The sequence below is a fragment of the Podarcis muralis genome, chromosome 2 (assembly GCF_964188315.1).
Source record: "Podarcis muralis chromosome 2, rPodMur119.hap1.1, whole genome shotgun sequence".
NCBI classification, from domain to species: Eukaryota; Metazoa; Chordata; class Lepidosauria; order Squamata; family Lacertidae; genus Podarcis; species Podarcis muralis.
Window position 1 is genome coordinate 71,708,678 of NC_135656.1, and position 20,472 is coordinate 71,729,149.

The window sequence follows — 20,472 nt, forward strand, 5'->3', positions numbered from 1 at the left end:
AATAGTAATCGTTTCTTCCTAATTTTTCATCCTTATCCTAAAGACCACTGACTGGAACTGAAACAACTGGGAGCATAGAGGTATATATGCTAGAGGGATGTGTGTGCGCATCACCACTGATATCCAGGGGGGATATTAGGTGCCATGAAGCCACATAAGCCTTCACCACTTTCATTTCCTACATCTTTCATTCTACCTCCACCACCTGCCTCTTGTTCTGCCAACCACAAATAAGACACTCACTGAAGCCACATTGACATAGTCGTCATCTGAGAGAGTGTTGAGCATGTCATGGACTGACGTCTTCATCAGTTTCAGTGTCAGGCCACTAACGCTGCCACTCCTGTCAATAAAAGGAAGAAACAGCTCATGCCGCCACTTTATGACAACAGGGGGAAACATTTCAAAACAATTAAAATCCACTGCCCTCCCATTTTGAAGAACCCTTCCCTGGTTTCTGAGCTGGGCCCCACGACAACCCCCACATGTCTTTGAAGTGTAGCAGACTTTACAGTAAGACATAGAATTATAGGATAAATCGTGGCCTTTGGACTGAGCAGGTACAAATGCCACTGAAAGTGGCTGATTTTGAGGAAAGACACTCACACATCCACGATGATCACCATGTCCTTTGGGGATGAGGCGCCTTGAATGTACCTGCATTAAGGAAAGACACAGATAAAGTGAGAACCGGGCATCCAACAGCCTTGATGATCCCACAGAGCCCCACAAAAATGGCAGGCATGTCATGTGGCAGGCTGAGGCAGCACACCCAGGGGTCCAGTTTGGGCATATGGTTAAAGGTAAGTTAGCTACCAGTGTTCTTTCGTTTATTATTCAATATTTACCACTAGGATTTCTGCCTCACGCACCAACATGACTTGGGACAACTCTGCGAAAGGAACAAGTGGCCTTAGCCTAGACCTTCCTAGGAAAAGAAACAGCACCAAACCGGCTTCAGGCCCTGGCCCTGCTTGGTTTAGGCTTAGCCTTCCCCCGACCATCTTCACTGTCTGGTGTACCACAAGGATATCAGAAATTCTTCTTCTGTTTTAGATTAGCCACCTTGCAGGATGCCACCCAAACCATAAATTGCCTAATCTTAACAGGTGAGCTCCCTGTGGATTGGTGGAAGCAGTGACAGCTATGCGCTGTCTCCATGGCCAGAGGCAGTACTGCTTCTAGATACCAGGTGCTGGGTGGGGGGAGGGGGAGGGAGAGAGAGAGAGAGAGAGAGAGAGAAAGAGAGAGAGAGAGAGAACGCTCTTGTGTTCAGGTCCTGTTTGTCAGTTGGCCACTGTGAAAAAAGGATGCTGGACCAGATGGGCCACTGGCCTCATCCAGAAGGCTCTTCTTATAACCTGCCCTGCCCCAGGCCCATCCAGGTAGGCTTCAGCAGTTCTGGAACTGAAAGGTTGGCTCCATCCCACCAGCCACTACTGCTTTTCTTGGTCTTGAGATGAAAAGTCTTACAAAATCTAGTTTTCTTTTATGGAATAAATCTGGACATGAAGGTTAAACTGAGACTACTTTTGTTCTTTGGACGAACAGAGTGATATAAAGCAGAAATCCACCCAATGTTGTTGCTGTGTTAGCTATTAAGCAATTTTGTAAACATTTAAATACTGTACTTAATAAATGAATATTTTTCTTATTATGTAACCATGAGTATAGTTCAGTCACAGGTAAAGCCTGTGGCATTTGAAAAACCCCCCACACATAATGTAAAAATGATTTGATCATTTAATTGCTATGTTAACATTTGGCAGATAAATCCATGTATTTCTTTTAATAACAATCTATCAGCTATAACTCCGAAACACACATTTTCTATAATACCTGTGAAGTTAATTCAATAAATGTACTTGCTGGGGGTTTTTGTGGTCAGAGATTGACATGTTCTCTACATCTATAAAATATTACTGTGAAATCAAAGTTATACATAATGTACAATAAAGCGTCTGTGAGATTATTAAACTACAGGCTGTGAGATTATTAAACTACACTATTGAAGTACATCTAATGTTAGTACAGTGGTACCTCGGGTTACATACGCTTCAGGTTACATACGCTTCAGGTTACAGACTCCGCTAACCCAGAAATAGTACCTCAGGTTAAGTACTTTGCTTCAGGATGAGAACAGAAATCATGCTCCGGCGGTGCGGTAGCAGCAGGAGGCCCCATTAGCTAAAGTGGTGCTTCAGGTTAAGAACAGTTTCAGGTTAAGAACAGACCTCCAGAACGAATTAAGTACTTAACCCGAGGTACCACTGTAGAGAGAAAGGAAATATAGGTTTACTAGGGACTGCATGCCTGCTTGCTCTGCCTACCAACCCCTTTGCAATTCCCCCCACATTAACTCCTTCAAACCTCCCCTAACTACCTGATACAACTACTAAGCTTGCTTTTCACCTTCCCAACCCCTTACCTGAAACCATATCTTTCTTGTATTCTGCAGCTCCATTCTGCAGCCCTGTTTCCACCTTTGCCCCCATGTCCATGCCTCTCCCCACTCCTTTTATGCAATAAGCCACTCCCATGGTAACCTCCTGCATTCAATGCCCTGGCAGTCTGCAGAAAGCATTCAGGAAATTCGCAGAAATGAAGGGAAAGGGAGGAGAAGCATTTTGCTTCAACAAGGGCAATCTTTAACACGGCACACCTATTAAGACCAGCATACAGCATGTGAGCAAATTATGCAGAAATGGATACTGGGTACATCATCCTAGTATTTCCAGAACTTCATCCTGACAATTGAAATCAGAATGAAGTATGCTGCACTGATTCTAATCAGGCTTGCACAACTTGTGACCTGCCAAGCTAAATGCAGCCCATGAACAATATATTATGTGGCCTGCTGGGTGCATGGCAGCCCCCCCCCCCTTTGTACCTACAATCAAGCATCAAAAGCAGAAGGTTTACAGAGTCTCTGGTGCATTGACATAGCTGGTCAGCTGTGTTCAGCTTGGTGGGGAACAAAGTATGCAGGCATGTTCTAGCACGAAGTACCCCTCCATGAAGTGCATAATTAAACTATGGAATTCACTCCACAATGCACCATAATAGCCACCAACATGGATGCCTTTAAAATAGGAATAGGCAAAGAGGAGAATGAGGTTATCAAAGGCTTCTATGGTCTGCATTTACTGTCAGAGGCAGCATGGTTCTGAATACCAGCTGCTGGAAACCACAGGAGGGGAGAGTGTTCTTGTGTCCACGTTCTGTTTGAGGGTTTCCCATAGACAGCTGGTTGACCACCGTGAGAACAGGCTGGATCCAGCAGGGGTCTTCTTACATTATAAATACAAGGTACCAGTTAGAAGAAGAGTGTTGTTCTATGGTCGTTCTTCTGGCTGAAGAGAAGCCCATTCAAGGCCCATTCAACTGGTTCTGAAGCAAGGAGGGCTTCAGAAGCAGTTCTGTACATTTCAGCCTACTAGCATATATAGCCACAGGCACATGAGGCAGAAGATTTGGCTGAATCAGAGGTGGGCCTTGGGGATTTCATTAATGGTCCCCAAGCTTTATCCCCAGAATTTGAGCAGAGAGAGAGAGACGGAAAAGCAATGTATTCTGACCACAAACTTCTAGAGGAGGGCGAGGCATGAGCTATGAGGGCAGAGCATTCAATATGGTTAATGTAAGTGGATATTGTTATAACCAATGTTTTAATAATTACAGACACACAAATAAAGAACATATACGAACCAGATAAAGCAAAGGAGAATAAGGGAAAGTGGAGATTGAGCCAAAGTATTCCTCAAAAGCTTTTCTCCGTGGACCTTTGAGGGGAGTCGTGAGAGGTGAATTGGTATTGGTGGGGTGGGAAAGTACTTTTTGGAGGCAGAAAAATATCAAATCAGGGACAGTCCCTGGAAAACGGGATCACGTTGAGGGTCTGGTCTTCATGTTTATTTTAGCTGGCTGGTCAAAACTATCTGTCCTTGAGTACTGCATGACATATTTGTTTTAAATTGTAACCTTTTTATGGCAATGAATGAAGAGCTAATTACATAAATAAACCCCTGTGTTGCAATGTGGTGTCATTCCTGGAGTGGTGTTGAAGGGGAAGCATCTGCTCCCCCAAAACAATGTACCAAAATGGCATTCGGTCATACTTCCATTCTGAGTAAGTATTGTGGGAAACAGTGCTGCAAACTCTGCTACAGCAAAAAAGAAAAGCAAAAGGAAAAAAAAGGAAGGAAGGAAGGAAGGAAGGAGGGGAAACCTCTGTTGTCGCTTTTCAAGTGAAGTACTTCACCTTTCTGAAAATTTCATTGTTTCCTCCTGCCCCCTCTGAAAAATACAGAAAATGCTTTCCCTGCCCCTCCTTTAGTGACCTGCACCTGGGCCTATGAAAGTGAGAGGGTATTTTTGGCGCAGCTCTCCAAAGACACTGATAGTGACCTGACTGCCACTCAACACTGTGTCAGCTTAACGAGTTCTAAATGCAAAACTCTTCCATAATCACAATCCCTTTTTAGTAGCGGTGATTGTGCTGACACAGGCGTATATGTTATGATTTTATTCCCCCAACCCCTGATGCTTTCAAAGGCCAAAACTGATTAGGATATTTTTAGCAACTGGTAGAAGAAAAGAGCACCTTCCTTTGTAAACAGCAAATAAAATCTTTTAAAATGACATCCATTTTTAAAACAGTGTACATTAAATCTGGCTATATGTTATGGTTTTTCCTTGTTTGTTTTGACCTTTTTTCCATTTTGTTATGTCATGTGAAGATATGGAAATGAATACACATACAAACATGAGAGACCCGAGTTCAACCCCTCATTCTACCAAGAGTCTCACTGACCCACTTTGCACCAGTAATTAGTTTCTCAATCTAACCCTGGGGTCCCCAGAGGGTACCATGGCATTAACCCTTTGGCACTCAACATGGTCTTTCGACGTTGGTGACAAAGTGTTGCCTGCTGTGTTTTAGTTGGGTTTCTTTGGTGTGTGTGTTTGTAGGTGTTTGCCCTGTTTTTTTGGGGTGGTTCTGAGCATCAACAGTTTTTCTACTGTGAAATTGGTGGTCCCCAATCTAGTTTCTTAGATTTCTATCCATGTCCACTGGGCCATAAAAAGGTTGAGAACCCCTTGCCTAAGCTATCTATGATGGCAAACTATGTGGAAAAAGCTGTTGTGTGAATGGGAGCCCTGTGCACACACGCACACACATGTTCTGGGCTTTATCTATATATAGGAACTTACCTGGGGTTTTATGGTGTGTGTGTGTGTGTGTATTTCTGTAGTGAGGACAATGTATTGTGAACAGTTCTGTTGTGAAATGTCGTGAACAATATAAAAATTAACTATTATTTTTAACGATAGGGGAATTAACTATAGGGAAATTAACTATAGGGGAACCAGCTTACTCAGAAAATAGTTCTTGATTCTCACTCCCTCACTATTCAATTTTACTGTGTTTTTCCAGCATAACCTCACACTCAAGTTTTTCCAAAATGGATGTCTCCCAGACTGGGCACCCACCTGAAGGCGCTTTGCTGAGGGCCACCTCAAAACTAGAGCCGTGACTGGGTGATAGTAAGAAGAGTTAGTATAATAATGGAACACCATGAGCAGGCCCTAAGGAACCAATAAAGGTGGATGGGATTGGGAAGATTAATAGGAAGCAGGATGAGGAGAATACAGCAGCATGGCCACCTGTTAGCCAAGTTATTAGTATATATCTTTTCCACACGCTAACAATGTGGCCTGATTTCTGCTCCGAAGAACAACATGGGACCATCATTCTACTGAGCTCCATTTAAAAGGCTGCTCCAGTTTCCACACACGTTGTAGCCTGTCTGGTAGATTTTCTTTCAGCTGAATCCTGTAACATGCTCCCCAGATTAACCACTTCCTCAGGGTAATAAGGGGTGAATGTGTGCAAATTCAGTGGAGTGGGGTGACAATCAGGAACGGTGGCTCTAGGGGACACATTTTTCCTTTTGATGCTCAAAAGTAACTGACAGTCCAAGAATGTGTATTCTTTTTCACACTCTCTGCTTCGCTCTTACACTCAGCTCATCCCTCTTTTTACAGCTTCCTCGTTTTTACGTGACAGAAGACACCCTCTGGAAAGTTGCTCATGGACCGAGAAGCATACAGTAGTACTGCTTGCCTGCCAAGCTGAGTTACCTTCCTTTAGAGCACTCTCCATCAGAGTGCAGAAATGCATGGAGACGGAGGAAAAAACCCAGCCAGAAATGGCACACAACATGCACAAAGCAATGTGTGCACAGAAAGTCCAGGGGAGGATTTTGACATCACGCTAAGGCGATCATTCCATCAGGACAAGCATTTCAGTGTTCTAGATGGAATGGTCCCCACTCTCCTTGCCCCCAGTACTTTTTCAGGGGTTCTACTGACTTGATGTTTAGCCAGTTTGGGGGAGGGGGATAAGACTCACTAGTTGAATTCCTCCTAAAATATGTGGAACATACTCAAAGCTACACTGAGTGTCAGACTAGACAAGGGATTGAGCAATCTGTAAGATCTCCAGTGTTTCTTCCTTAGTCTAAAGCAACTGGCAGGAGCCTGAGTTGATCAGGGAAGCTGCACTGGGGGACCAAGTGTCAGTTTTCTGATCTAAATCATTCCTGAATCTACTATTTGCCATATGGGAAAAAATATAGTTTGGTTGGTACCACTAGATACTAAAGGTAAAGGTAAAGGTAAAGGTACCCTTGCCCGTACGGGCCAGTCTTGCCAGACTCTAGGGTTGTGCGCCCATCTTACTCAAGAGGCCGGGGGCCAGCGCTGTCCGAAGACACTTCCGGGTCACGTGGCCAGCGTGACATCGCTGCTCTGGCGAGCCAGAGCCGCACACGGAAACGCCGTTTACCTTCCCGCTTGTAAGCGGTCCCTATTTATCTACTTGCACCCGGGGGTGCTTTCGAACTGCTAGGTTGGCAGGCGCTGGGACCGAACGACGGGAGCGCACCCCGCCGCAGGGATTCGAACCGCCGACCTTTCGATTGGCAAGCCCTAGGGGCTGAGGCTTTTACCCACAGCGCCACCTGCGTCCCTATAGATACCACTAGATACTAGCAATACTTAAATATTCTCTCTTTAGCTGTCAGTTGGAGCAAATGGCAATTTAGGTTTTATCCAGATTGACGTCTGCTCCAATTTAGCACTAAAGAGTGGGTTTTCCCCAGGAAAGGAGTGGGTCAAAGGGAAAACCACCCCGACCCATACCTAGAAAGTGCACGTCAAGCGAAAAACCGCTTGGAGCTGTGCTTTTTAGGCATGGAAGGTGTGGCTGAGCCCATTCTCTTCAACTTGGCAGCAATGAGATGTAGGTTGGAACATTACCCTGAATCCACTGGACATCTCAGGGTGTTCACCAGGCTAGCTGTCAGGGACCATGCTGAGGAGGGCTGCACTGAGAAAGAATAGTGGGAGTCACCCCCTCCTCTTGATCCTGATCCTGAATCTTCCCAGGAGCAGGAGGACAGTATAGATTTGGAACAGTGGTTTGCAGAAGGGCATAGTTCAGAAAGCAGAAGCTGAGAAATACTGGAAAGGGAACAGCTAGCAAAAGAAACACTAGAAGAGAGAGAGTTAACAGATTCACTGTCTCTGGATAGTATTCACCCCCCTTTTCCAAAGTCATGGAGAGCTCAGAAAGTATCAGAATAGAAAGCGCAGAGGTTTCAGATTACAAAATGTAGGAGTGACGTAGATTAATAGGGACGGAGGGGGGGAGTGACCCTTAATTGAGAGCACCGCCATTCCAGGAGATGTGTTCTTTGTTCTCTCACTGTGATTATTAAAGATTCTAACTGGTAAGATGTTACTTTCGTTTGATCCTTTGTTTACTGCCATGGGGGAGGAAGCCAATTTCCTGAAGCCTGACAGTAGCCTAACTTACCAACTTAGTTACTTTCAACACCTGACAGTTATGACCACTGGTAAAGTCAATTAACTCAAATAAAGTTTATTTACACCATTCATATAATATGGACTATGTGAAAACAAGGCTATCTTATAGCCAATTCTTAGAAGCCCCCTCCCAAATCTGCTCAGTTTCTAATGGAGTGACTGGCTAATCCCATACTGCCAACAGGGCAGGTGGGTGAGTTGCCACACCTGAGCTGAAGAGACTTCCTTTAGAGTGGTACCACCTTATGAAGATGTGCATCTTTGTGACCGCATGCTGAGCATTGGTGACACACACAGGGCCACATTTCCACATGTCTTCATCTTTGCAAAGAGGGAGGAGGAGGACAAATGGACTTCCTCCTAATATTTGGAAGTGTCAGTGTCATGAATATTCAAAAATGAATATTCAGAAATGCTAGAAGCAAGGGAGAAGAGTAGTTTTGAGGGACAGGTGGTACCCACCCTTGCAGTGCTTACTGCTGTCTATTACTATGTGTTATTTATTTCCTAGGAACTACAGTTGCCTGAGCACTGACCATCAATAGTTCATTTATTATTATTATTATTATTATTATTATTATTATTATTATTATTATTAATTTCATAACATTTCTATACTGCTTGACTGTAGAAAACCTCAAAGCGGTTTACAAAAAGACAGTAAAATCAAGAAAAATTTATAACCCTCCTTTAAAACATACAAAAGTTAAAATACTTAACACAGATTAAAATTACCTCATTTACTTCTTATCTAATATGAGTGCATTAGAGGAGGGTTAGGGTAAGGAAAACCCCACTTAGCTGTGTTAAAAATTCATTACGCTGTTCAATTATAAGTAAAGCTTGAGACATAACTGGCTGATGTTTCCTCCGATGTCTACACAGAGCCTGATCCCTCCTTCAAAGAAGCTAGAGGGAGATTTGGTGGCACTGGCTGGCTCAAACAGGATCAGTCCCAGCATGAATTAATTAGTGCTTAATTACTGTCAATTACTCAGCATTACTGGGAATTGCTTGCAAATGGACAGCCTTTGATTGCTAATCCCAATTACTAATGTTATCTAATTGGGAGTGATTATATTTTCTTTCGGTGTGATGCGGGGCTTTATGCTTCATGTGCGGCAAAGAAACACATTGCACTCTCTTCATGCACAGTGGTATATGAAACAGACCTCCCCACCATGCCTTCCCTGTGTTTGTCCCCTTCTGGGACCAGACTGCAGTGCCACAGACCATGTGGGAATTCATCTGGAATCATAGAAGCAAACGCTGCCCGAGGTTTTTGACGTAGCCCCAAAGGACGTATGTAACCTGGGCTGCTTTCATGGTAGAAGAATAGCACCCCTGAGACAATGTATGGCCTTCATGCAACTGCGTGATTGCATGGAAACCTCTGCACAACCTTTGCATGATTTCTTTCCTTCATTTTTCTGAGGGAGAGAAATTCCATTAGCAGGGCTTCTGCATGATCAGGCAGTTTGTGTGGAGGCCTGGCTCATACTGCTTAACGAAGATGAAGGGGGGTGGGGGTGGCAGCAAGCAACTCCTTCATCATGCGAATGCTCTAGGAAATGTTTGATCTGGAGAAATAATTTGTCCTGCCTGTTGAATTTAAGCAAGAAAAAGAACGATGGCAACAGCTGAAACCAGGAGTTCAAAGCTATGTTTATAATTTTGTATAAAAGGATGTTCCTAAGTTATTATAATGGACAGACACAGCACTGACACCAAATGTCCTCCTGCCCAGATTAGAGACGGAAGTTAAGATATCAGCACAGCAAGTCTGGCTTGGAGAGACCAACTCTGTTTCTGGTACTGCTGTAATTTAACTCTGCCCTGCCCTGTAACATTAGGCTGATTCTGGAGTTAGCAGAATTGGCTCTTCTGTTGTATCTGGGGAAGATAAAACCAGATGAAAAATAAATGTAGTTTAAACAGGAACAGAAAAACTGGATTATGTTCCCCTGTGTGTATATTATGCTTCAGGGGAAGAGGAAGTTATTTCTGTCTTATTTACCACAGAGAACCTCCATAAAACAGCGCAAAGGAATTAAGGTTGTCCACATTAGATCAGACCTTAATTCAGTTTCATGTGACTGAGCCAATCCCATTTCAATTAGACACAGATCCAGATCATTTTGCACTCTATCAAATCCATAATTCTGATGTTGTGTGACTTCTCCTTGCTGTTCTCCCAGCGTCACTGGTGGGAAAACATACAATGCACTAGAAATATTTCTGCTTAAAACACTTAAGACTGCAAATAAGTCACACAGTAGGCTAGCACCAGAATGTGTAGAGAGTGTTGACGGTTGGCCAGAGATTGCAGAGAACGAGAGTGAGCCCAGCCTCTGGGGTTGGTGGTACATGACAGAATCATAGAATTTTAGAGTTGGAAGGGTCCGTGAGGATCATCTAGTCCAACCCCATGCAATGCTGGAATATAAGGTAAGAAGGTTAGGACAGCAGGCAGGGAGAGAAACCTGATTATTAATGATAACTAAGACCACTTGAAACAGGAGCAGAGAATGAGGTTAGGGCAGGGCGGCAGCTGTCTGCTGCTGGTTTGTCACTGTCCCTTTTGCTCTTATGGCCCAGCTAATCCCCCTCCACCGAGATTCAATGAAGGCCTTAGTATCATAATGGAATGAAAGGCCTGTCAGTCTTCTCTCTGCTCTATCCCTAATAACTTGAGGAAAGTTAATAATTAATGTGGAACACTCGTCAACAATTAACCAGAGTGGCAGAGTCATTAATTTTCTGACAAAGGAAGTCCAATCACTGCAAGCACTCAGCGCTATTTGTCAAGGAGGTGACACAGCATGGCTTAAAGTAAAATTGCCCGTTTGGTCAGCTGATGTCTGAGATTGTAAGACAAGTGACTATACAGTGAAAACAAACAATTGAATAATTGTTTTCTGTTTTTGCTGGTGCCTATTATTTGTAAGCTTATGTATCATTTCACATGCGCTCTCCGCTCAAGACAACTCTATTTACACAACTCCCCCCTCCCCACTGTTCACACACTCTTGGTCCATTCACACATCATTGATGCAACAATATGATTCACACATCCCATTCACATGCTCAGTAGAAAAGAGGTCCTAAGAGTCCTTCCTTGATTTTCCACACAGGATGAGGTTGCCAGAGATCCCATGAGAGTAGCCTGCAGCTGCACAATAAATCTGAACCAAGCCATATTCTACTTGGTCTCAAAGTCAAATAATCACCTCAGCCCCGTACTTATTTTTTCCTTCAACCAATAACTATGTACACCCCCTCCCCTAGAGAAGCTGAGCAACAGGACGTGGCAGAGAAAATGATCTGCTGTCTCCTAGAACCTGTTTTGCGGCACCTCCAAGGATGGTGTTGATAAAGCTAGCCTTGGCTTAAAATATCTGTGTTGCACCGTGCCAGAGTGGAGGCCTTCAGAACAGAGGCTGCAATATGCCATCTTTGTCAAGGTTCTTTAACAAAATCTGCAGGAAGCTGCCGCTCCACAAATAACTGCATTAGATGTCTTTCTGTTAGAACGGCACATAAAATGAAACAGACCACAGTGAAAGGTAAACCGGGGAGATATTTATTTATGGCTCCTAGGCAGCAGTTTCTCAGAAAAGGCAATTTCTTTAGTGTGCTCTTAAAAGAAGGAATGTTTTTTTAAAAGCGGTTTTCACTTTTTAGAAAAGAGGAAGCATCTAGTCTGGTGCTTTGCAATGTGTGGCATATGCCAAGTGCCCCATTCATGTGGCTGCCTATAGATCTTCTAGGGTCATTTGTCTTCTAAGCAAATATAAACACAAATGCAGACAAATTACGTGTTCACATGCACAAGATACTACTACAACTACTAATTTATATGCCTCCCATCTGACTGGGCTGCCCCAGCCATTCTGGGTGGCTTCCAACAAATTATATAACTACAGGTGGAAGGTAACAGCCTACTCCATATGGCACAGATGGAGAACCTGTGGCCCTCCAGCTGTTGTTGGACTACAACTCACATCCTCACTGGCTTTGCTGGCTGGCTGGGGTGGATGTGAGTTGGTGTCTAGCAACATCTAGGGAGGCCATGGGTTTCCCATCCTTGTAATAGGGCCTAGCCCACATTTGCTTATGGAGAGTGGTTATGAGAGATTCATGCTCAAGACCACAGATATTTATGGCTAGTCAAGGCCTGCAGTGCTGGGACAGATGTTCTACAGGTCCAAGAACTTGGGGTACTCATTTATTTATTTCCATCCCAGTGCAGGACTTATGGAGGCTCGCAGAATGAATGAAAAGCAGATACAGTTTTTAAAAACCCACACTGATCAGTTATATTTGTTAAACAAACAAACAAACAAACAAACAAACAAACAAACAAACAAACAAGTTACCATCTCTAAAACAGCACTGAATCAAAACACCAAAACATTTAAAAGCATAGCAAGAGAAAATTATTATAATAACAACAACCCCACCAGTAAAATAGCCTGCCACAAGAACCAGTTAGAGGCCAAAGGTCTGTCTACAGAAAGTTATTTGCCTGCTGGGAAAGGGAAAGCAAGGGGGGGGGGCAGCCTAGCCTCCTGTGAGAAGGAGTTCCACAATCTGGGAGCAGGCACCAAGAAGGCCCTCTCCATAGCTTTCATTGGAGCTTAAATGGAATGAAGCTAAGCTGTTTCAAAAACTCAGATCCATCTCTTTTGAGTGGCAGGTGCAAAGATCCACCTGCTAAAAGAAAACATTTTCTTCATAGGTGATGTGCAGAAGAACCAAAATAAGTCCCTTCTTGAGACCTCTCTGCCAGGTGCCTGTGCTTTCAACTCTGCCACCATGCAGTTGCATTAATGCATGTGCAGAATGGAAAAGATCAGGCCCACATTGCACACACAGAGAGAGCCTTATCCATCCTGCAGGCAGCCCTGTGGCGACTGTGCTTTGTCTGTCTCCCGATAAGCGGGGACCTGAAGTTTAAAGGACAGACTTGAAAGGAGCTGCTGCTGTTTATGTATATGAAGGCTAAAGGGAAGAAAGAAAACTGCCTCCGACTCAGATATTTTCTCTCTCTTTGTTGCCCAGCCAGGGCTTCCTGCTCAAGATCCCCCATTCCCACCCCACTGTCTCTGCGTGGCTGGTAAATACTTGTTTGAACTTGTTTGAGCAGCCTTTTGGGTAGGAGAAAATGCCGGCAACAAAAGGAATGTCATTTACCCCATGGGAAAAAGAGAGAGAAAGACCCGTCTAGGACATGGGCAAAATCAATGTAAAATAAGAACAATGTTTACCTACAATCTAAAAGCAGCATGCTACAAAACAAAGGCACCGTGATTTCTATTCCAACCCCCCCGTGTACGTTAAGAGCGTGCGCACACATGAATATTCTGTATGAAGCAAAGCCATACCTGTTCTGCTCATATACAAGAGCTCCAAAATAAATGGAGGAAAATTAAATCCTAAGCACCCTGCACTTGCACAGGCGTAATTAGTGCTGCCAAGCTAGTGCCTTTTACCTGGGCTAATCGTAACTGATTCAATCATGCTTAACTTGGTGTGTGGCTAAATTGACGCTTGCAGCTTTCACTTAAATGTAGTCTGTCGCCGTGTGCCACATTTATCTTCCTGTCCTTCTGGCTCTGCTCCTTGAGAGTTATTTGTTTTTCCTTTTCCATTTCTCTCTCTACTCCCTCCCCCTTACAGAAGATGAGAGCCCTACCTAAAGCTGTCTGTGAATAAGGGCTAAATTTACAATTGCAACTTCAGTGGGGAGGGCGGAAGAACCCTGCCCCATTTATCTGTATCTAAGGTTATAATCTATCTATCTAACCCCCTCTGCCTCTCCTCTCCAAAGATATACAAAGGGAGGGAGGGGGAGGAAGCTGATGAGAGCTGCAGCTTGGATGCCTCTGCCTGTGTTATTGTATCCATTTTCCAATGGCAACGATGTGTGAAATGAAAATTGGACAGAGCTGGCTGCTCACAGACCTGGAATTTCATACAGACTAGTTGAGGGAAGGAGGGAGCAGAGACACAGAGAAGATATCGGAGATGGGAGGGAACGGGAGAGTCTGCTGGATGGCTCCATGCACCCATGGTCTGGGTAAATCCCGCTCCAGTTTAATAGACCCTCGTAGTGGCAGTGCTGAACATACTGTGCTCATTTACATTTCATTACTCAGAACGCTCTGTTAGTTTCTGGTAGCTGAGACAATTTACAGGGGCAGAAAGGTTGAAGACAAACTTGAAGGCACTCAGGAGTTATCCCCTCCCCACCCGCAATGCCTTTTGCTAAGCAGAACGCTGAGGCTCTCTGCCGCCTCCTGCAAGCACGCATCTAAAGGCCACCAAATGGGATTCTGTGTTCGTATCTGGTCTCCACCATTTAACCAACAAGTATGGGATAATCTGCCACCCAGATCCGATATGGTCTGGCCCTTTTCTGAGACAGCTGCTCCAAAGGCCTGTTCAGATGCTCCTTTATTTGCACAATGAATAAATGCACACTTGATGCTCCCTTGTTGAAGGGGATGTAGATGCATTCACTCCAGGTGGCACTTTTATGGTGAGGAAGATGTTGCACTTTTCTAGCACTTAACGTTGTTGCTGGGAAATGGAATGTGTGGGTTGGGGGAATTACGTTGCCTCAAATAGCTGTCTGCAACACGCAAGCAATCACTTTTAACACAGTAATTGCACAGGCAATAACAGCACTAGCTTAGGGTGGGCGCATTACTTTTTGTGTGTGTGTGGCTTTCCCCCCTCCGTTCTTTGCTGTTTTGGCATTTCACAAATCAGAGTCCTCATCTGCATCTCTGCCACGAGGTGCTGTGTGTTTCCGCCTTCCCTCCCTTCAAGCACTTCCAGCATTTCCAGTTCTTTACAGCATTTCCCCTCAGCTCTGCTTACGCGTTTTTGCCCAGTGAGAAGAAGATGTCCTTCCATGACAAAGCCTTCTCTCCACTGTGAGTCTATTGGTTCTCCCAGGAGCTTGCATTCCAATATCACAACTATGGATGAATACTATGCTATTCAGCCCTACCATTAGGCAGAGGGAGAAGGCTGCCTTTGCTGGGGAGCATCAGTGTCAGCTTTCTGAGCCATTCCTCCAGAGCTGGTACCTGAGGGTGGGGTGGGGATTCTTGGTTTTCGCAGGAATGGCTGCTTGCCTGTCTTGATCTGCAGGCCCAAAGGAGGGCCTGTGCAACTAGTCTGATGCAGGGATACTAAATAAACATGTCAAAAGTGCCAGTTCTAGCGCTTTATTAAAGAAATGTGTAAACTTACCTGCAGTGCCCTGCTGCCCTTATAGGCTCAGGATGGATGCCGAAGCAGCAAGCAGTTCTCATGACTTTCCCACACGCAGGAAAGCATTTAAGCATTACTTATACATAAAGCAAGCTATGAAAGCTGGCATCAATAGCCCTTTCCAACTCCCACCCATCTCCCAGAAAAGGGAGTAGCTGACAGTCAGCCAGTATGCGAAGCCGCCCCTCACCTATGCATCCCAAACCCGCAGATAAATATACCATCAAAGCAATCAGCATATATCAAAGCAATATATCAAAGCATGTGCAGCTATTCTTGCAGCAACAAACAATTAGTCTCAGGGTTATCTTGACTACCAAGATGGCGTTTACAGGCCTTACAAAACTTTTCCATCATTTGGTTCTACACACTGCCACCTTTTCCCATAGATGGTCCCTTGGACCAAGTGAGCAGGCTGAGAGAATTCTAGCCTGGACCGTGCAATTCAGCAGGTATCATGTGTGCGTGTGCATCCACTGCTCTGCTGACACGAGTCGTGGTGGCTCAGCTGTTCCACTTTGGTTAAGGCTTAACACTGAATACAGTTTGCTAGAGTGAAGCATTTTTAAAGATCAGCTAGCACCAGAGTAAGAGGTGAAAGAACAGGTGCAACTGTAATTTGAAAAACATGCATGGGTGTAGTCAACTAAGATTTACTCAGAGTAAACCCTTTACAATTAATGGACCTAAATTAGTTATGATCATAAATTTTAATGGGACTATGGTGAGTAAAAGTTAGTTGAATGTGCTTAGGTGTGCTTAACTCTACATTTTAAATGATAGGCCCCCTGTTATCAACTCTGAGACTATTGTTCCTGTGGTATGCAACCCAGGATCCACCTACTTCAGTGCAACTCTTCACTTACCATGGTCTTCGTCGGACATCGTACAGGTCAATCTTATTGGGCATCCTCCAAGGAGTGGCTTCAATTGGAAGAGACAATTAGAAGTAACATTAGAAGTAGCACAGCTGATGCCTATACAGGGAAATACAAACAGTGGGGAAGGAAGGCAGCAAAGGGTACATGTGGAAGCCCACCTGCTACAAGTCAATGGCAACAGAGATGATTATGCAAAAAGTGTCATCTGTGGCTAATTTAGGCTGATGCAGGTGGTTTCTCTGCATAGGGCACCCAGCTGAGGGGACACAAAATTGAGAAGATCCATAACCGAGAAGATCCATTTAGGGGAGCCAAAATTTGGCCTTGCACAGGGTGCCATATTATCAGCGGCGGAGGAAGCTGCTTGGGTGCCTGGGGCGGTGTGCCCAGGCGCAGTGCCAGCCTCCCATAGGGGCAGGGTGCACTGCAGGGCCTCCGGAGTCTGCCTGCCTCTTCCCACTCAGCTGCCCTGCAGCTGGGGGGGGGGGGCGGGAGGCAGCGGGCGGACCATTTGGGCAGTGGGGAGCCTGTGCGCGCCCAAGCCACCATGTCTCTCCTAGGAGAGACGCGTGGCTCAGGCGCGCTGCAGGCCCCATGGTGAGTGCTGCCTGGCATTTTGTCACTCCCCTCAGTGGTGACACCTGAGGCTGCCTGCAACCCCGCACTCCCCTTCCTCCGCCCCTGCATATTATGAAAGATTACCAAAGTCTGCCCCTGGTGTTATCTGGCAACAGGAAACAATACTACAGGCCAGTGAAGATGAATTCATATGGACGCTATTGAGGGGAGGGGTACATGGAGTTCTAGGGGCAGAGGACTGTGGTCCACAAATCACACTAAACACATCTAGCCATTGGCCCATATTGTGAAATCCTGGATGGAATAGGAAGACAGGAAAGGAAGGGATGTGTAGCTATCACTATCCTCCATCCTAAGCAGCTCCTGTTAGTACTGAACCCAATAGTGAAATCCAAACAGGACTAATATTCAAGGACAAAGACACAATGGGAAAAGCTGTCCCCCGCCACTTCCTCTACTCCAACTACACCAGACACAGTACATGTATAATTGTGGTGTCATTGCTCAGGCCCATATCAGTAGGTTTCCCCCTCTTTCACTTTAGAATGGCACAAACCTGGGTAGAAGCGAGTCACGCCTGTGGCACTCCCAAAGACTTGCCATAGCAGAGATGGATCTTCTTTTCGGTTTTCAACGAATACATCCTCCAAGGCATCAGTCCAGTTGAGTTCGTTAAGGATTACTGTGGCTGCAAGAAACAAAAAGAAAACAAGATCAGTGTGCCTAGAATTTGGACACCAAAGGGCAGATTCTCTGTAATTTAGAAAGAAAACACACATAAGATGCTTCCACAAAGCTATATGGCCACAGAGGTGCGGAACTTCTTTCTACACAGCCCAATTGATGGAGTTGTTGAGATGCTAATAATTTGCTGAGTTGTTGATAATTCCAGTTGAAGAATTATGATTGACAGTGCTCATTATCCCCGATTGTTGGGCTAACTGTCAACAGTCCTTTCACAAGAAGCAGCTGCACAGGAATTGTATCAAGTGTATTCATGACCACACCTTGCCATTGCTACCAGTGCTACAACTGCACTAGTAGGAAGACCAGCCATGTTAATAACTTCATGAGTAACACCTATGAATGTGTCTACACCACTAAACACCATCAAATGTATTTATCTGTAGTACTGGGAACTAGCTGATAGTTGGGTGTTGGTTTTAATGCGTTACAGGTGGTGTAAATCATGGGTAGTCAAACTAAGGCCTGGGGGCTGGATCCAGCCCAATCGCCTTCTAAATCCAGCCCGTGGATGGTCCAGGAACCAGCGTGTTTTTACATGAGTAGAATGTGTCCTTTTATTTAAAATGCATCTCTGGGTTATTTGTGGGGCATAGGAATTCATTCATTCTCCCCCCTTCAAAATATAGTCTGGCCCCCCACAAGGTCTGAGGGACAGCAGACCGGCCCCCTGCTGAAAAAGTTTGCTGACCCCTGGTGTAAATCATGACATTATCTGTCCCATCAGATTCAATAAATAGCACAGAAAAATTCCCAAATAGGACTAGAATAAGACTAAATGGATAATATTTTGTCATTTCTTCCTCAAAAATGGAGACAAACCCAGTCCCAGTAGTGTTTACACTTAGATCAGTGGCAGAGGGGTTTTTTTTGGCCGCCTTTTGTAGCATGTGATACACAGAGATAAGCAAACGGAATGATGAACTTATGCCACTCACACCAGTTATTAGGAATATGAACTCAATTGTACTATTGAGACTGAAGATTAGCTTTGGGTTGTCTCTTAGCACCTTGCAGATATGCAGACTGCCATACCCTGCTCATGTGAAGCCACTCCACAAATCCACAAGTAAAACACCCACCCACCCCCTGACTGGATGGAAATTATATTCCAGGCATGAAGAATATCAAAGCCTTCTGAAGAATAAGAGTCAGCGCACCATGAAGTGTATTTGTCCCTCTGGCCACCCACAGCAGATGGGAAATAAATTGCCTGCATCCCCTTTAGGAACCACAGCCCAGTTTCTCCCCTCTAAGCCAGTTCCAAAGAGACATTGAATGAAGTGGGGGGGGGGGGGGAGAAAGACCCTACTGGGGTTGGTCCCATTCTGCATTCATGGTGGCCCTCGTGTCTAATGCAAAAGCAATTAAGACGCCAGCAAACAGAGGTTTTAAATTATTCAGCTATTAAGGAAAGTGATAAGCTCAGAGCAGCCTGACTCTGTGATTAATCAGCTGGGGCCAGGATTTAAGGAATGTGCAAAAGAACAGGCACTTGGTTACTTGTCGCTGCCAGCCTGCTCTTTCTTTCATTTTTTTAAAAAACCTCTCTCCCCTCCAACATGCCTCTATTAACAGCACTCAAGGGGAGAAAATCAAGTGGAGAATTTCCTAGAGAGCTGCAGTCAGAGCTGAGGTGGGGGGAGTAGTTCTTTGAGCACAGGTTGGCAAGATGAAAAAGAGGTGTGAGCCCCACCAGTCATCATCATTCTAGTCATCCTCTCATATTCATTCTTCGAAGATCACACATTCTTCTGCAGCAGAGGATTTCAGAGCTTTCTATGAACAATCAGGAAACACACCTGAGGGCAGCTGAGTTTGTGGCATCTCACAGCCAAGAAATCGGGGCATACAGGCAGGCTCTGAGAAGGGCTCAAAGTATCACAGAAAAGCACCCCAGCATGCATTAGCAATTGCTAGAGTCATGGTCAAGGTGATAGATGCAAGACTTAGGCTATGACTTTGTCAGTTCACACTTATAGCTCTTTTTTCCAACTAGACTTTTGGAAAGGTTCAAAGCACAGGTAAAATAACTCCTTTCCTGCTTCCTGATGCAGTTCCTGTGGGGGAATACTGGAGTTTATTGGGTGTGAGCTCTGGCCTGATTTCCTAGATGTACTCATGTACATCCAGCCGCTGTATCCATTATTATGCACATGCATTTCTGGGGCTGTAAAGGCATTCCCTTTGCATGCACCTTTGAGATCACGCTCCCTAAAGAAGGGGAAACGTCTTTGACCTTCTCTCTTCAGTGCTTGGATGATGACTCAGAAGGGATTTCATAAAGCTAACAACCATGCCAGAATGTTAAAATAAAACGTAAGAGATACTCCTTTCACTAGCTAGTGTCAAAGAGTTTATCTACGGAGCTGTAGTGTGGTGACACCTGAACATGGGCGAGCGTGCCACACTGTCCAGCTCTGAAGAGGGCTTTCAGCAACGGCTTAAGAACTGCCTTCTAAACAGACAGTGGCAAAAAACACAAACAACACACTGCTGGAGAAATGGAATGAGATGAGTGGGAAACTAAGCATTTTTATTTGTATGCAAAGGCAGGCTAAATGGTTATTTCAGGTGTTCTCTAATGCAGTCACTACTTAAGTAACATGCTGCTATTTCTGAGGTCAATGGAAAAGAAGACAGCACACTTCAAAATGTAGAGCAACTGCCAGCATGGTGGATCAGAGTGTAAAGCCAAGATCAAACGTAGCTAGTTACAACTTGCCAATGTTGTTGCTCAGCTCACTCTGCTCAGCTTCTACTTCAAAGGTGAACTACCGGCTTCATGCCCATCTTTTACTGGTTAAAAAGAAAAAAGGTAAAGGATCCCTGGACGGTTAAGTCTGGTCAAAGGCAACTATGGGGTTGCGACACTCATCTCGCTTCAGGCCAAGGGAGCCGCTGTTTGTCCAACAGACAGCTTTCTGGGTCATGTGGCCAGCATGACTAAACCGTTTCTGGCACAACGGAACACCGTAACGGAAACTGGAGCGCACGGAAACACCATTTACCTTTCCACCACAGTGGTACCTATTTATCTACTTGCACTAGCATGCTTTCGAACTGCTAGGTTGGCAGAAGCTGGCAC

At 44.8% G+C, this 20,472-nt stretch overlaps 1 protein-coding gene across 5 annotated transcripts in view; it reads right to left on the bottom strand.

The window, feature by feature from the left end:
• Positions 1–20,472, bottom strand: part of CACNA2D2 (calcium voltage-gated channel auxiliary subunit alpha2delta 2) — a 537,538-nt gene that overhangs the window by 113,440 nt on the left and 403,626 nt on the right. For all 5 annotated transcript variants that reach the window (XR_013391944.1, XM_077924744.1, XM_077924743.1 and 2 more), the window contains exons 7-10: positions 17,197–17,328; positions 16,047–16,104; positions 607–657; positions 244–343 (exon numbers count right to left, since the gene is read on the bottom strand). Coding sequence is in view for 4 of the 5 variants with exons in the window: in XM_077924744.1 (XP_077780870.1) it covers positions 244–343; positions 607–657; positions 16,047–16,104; positions 17,197–17,328 (341 nt within the window). In the remaining variant the exon portion in view is untranslated. The remainder of the gene's footprint in view (positions 1–243; positions 344–606; positions 658–16,046; positions 16,105–17,196; positions 17,329–20,472) is intronic.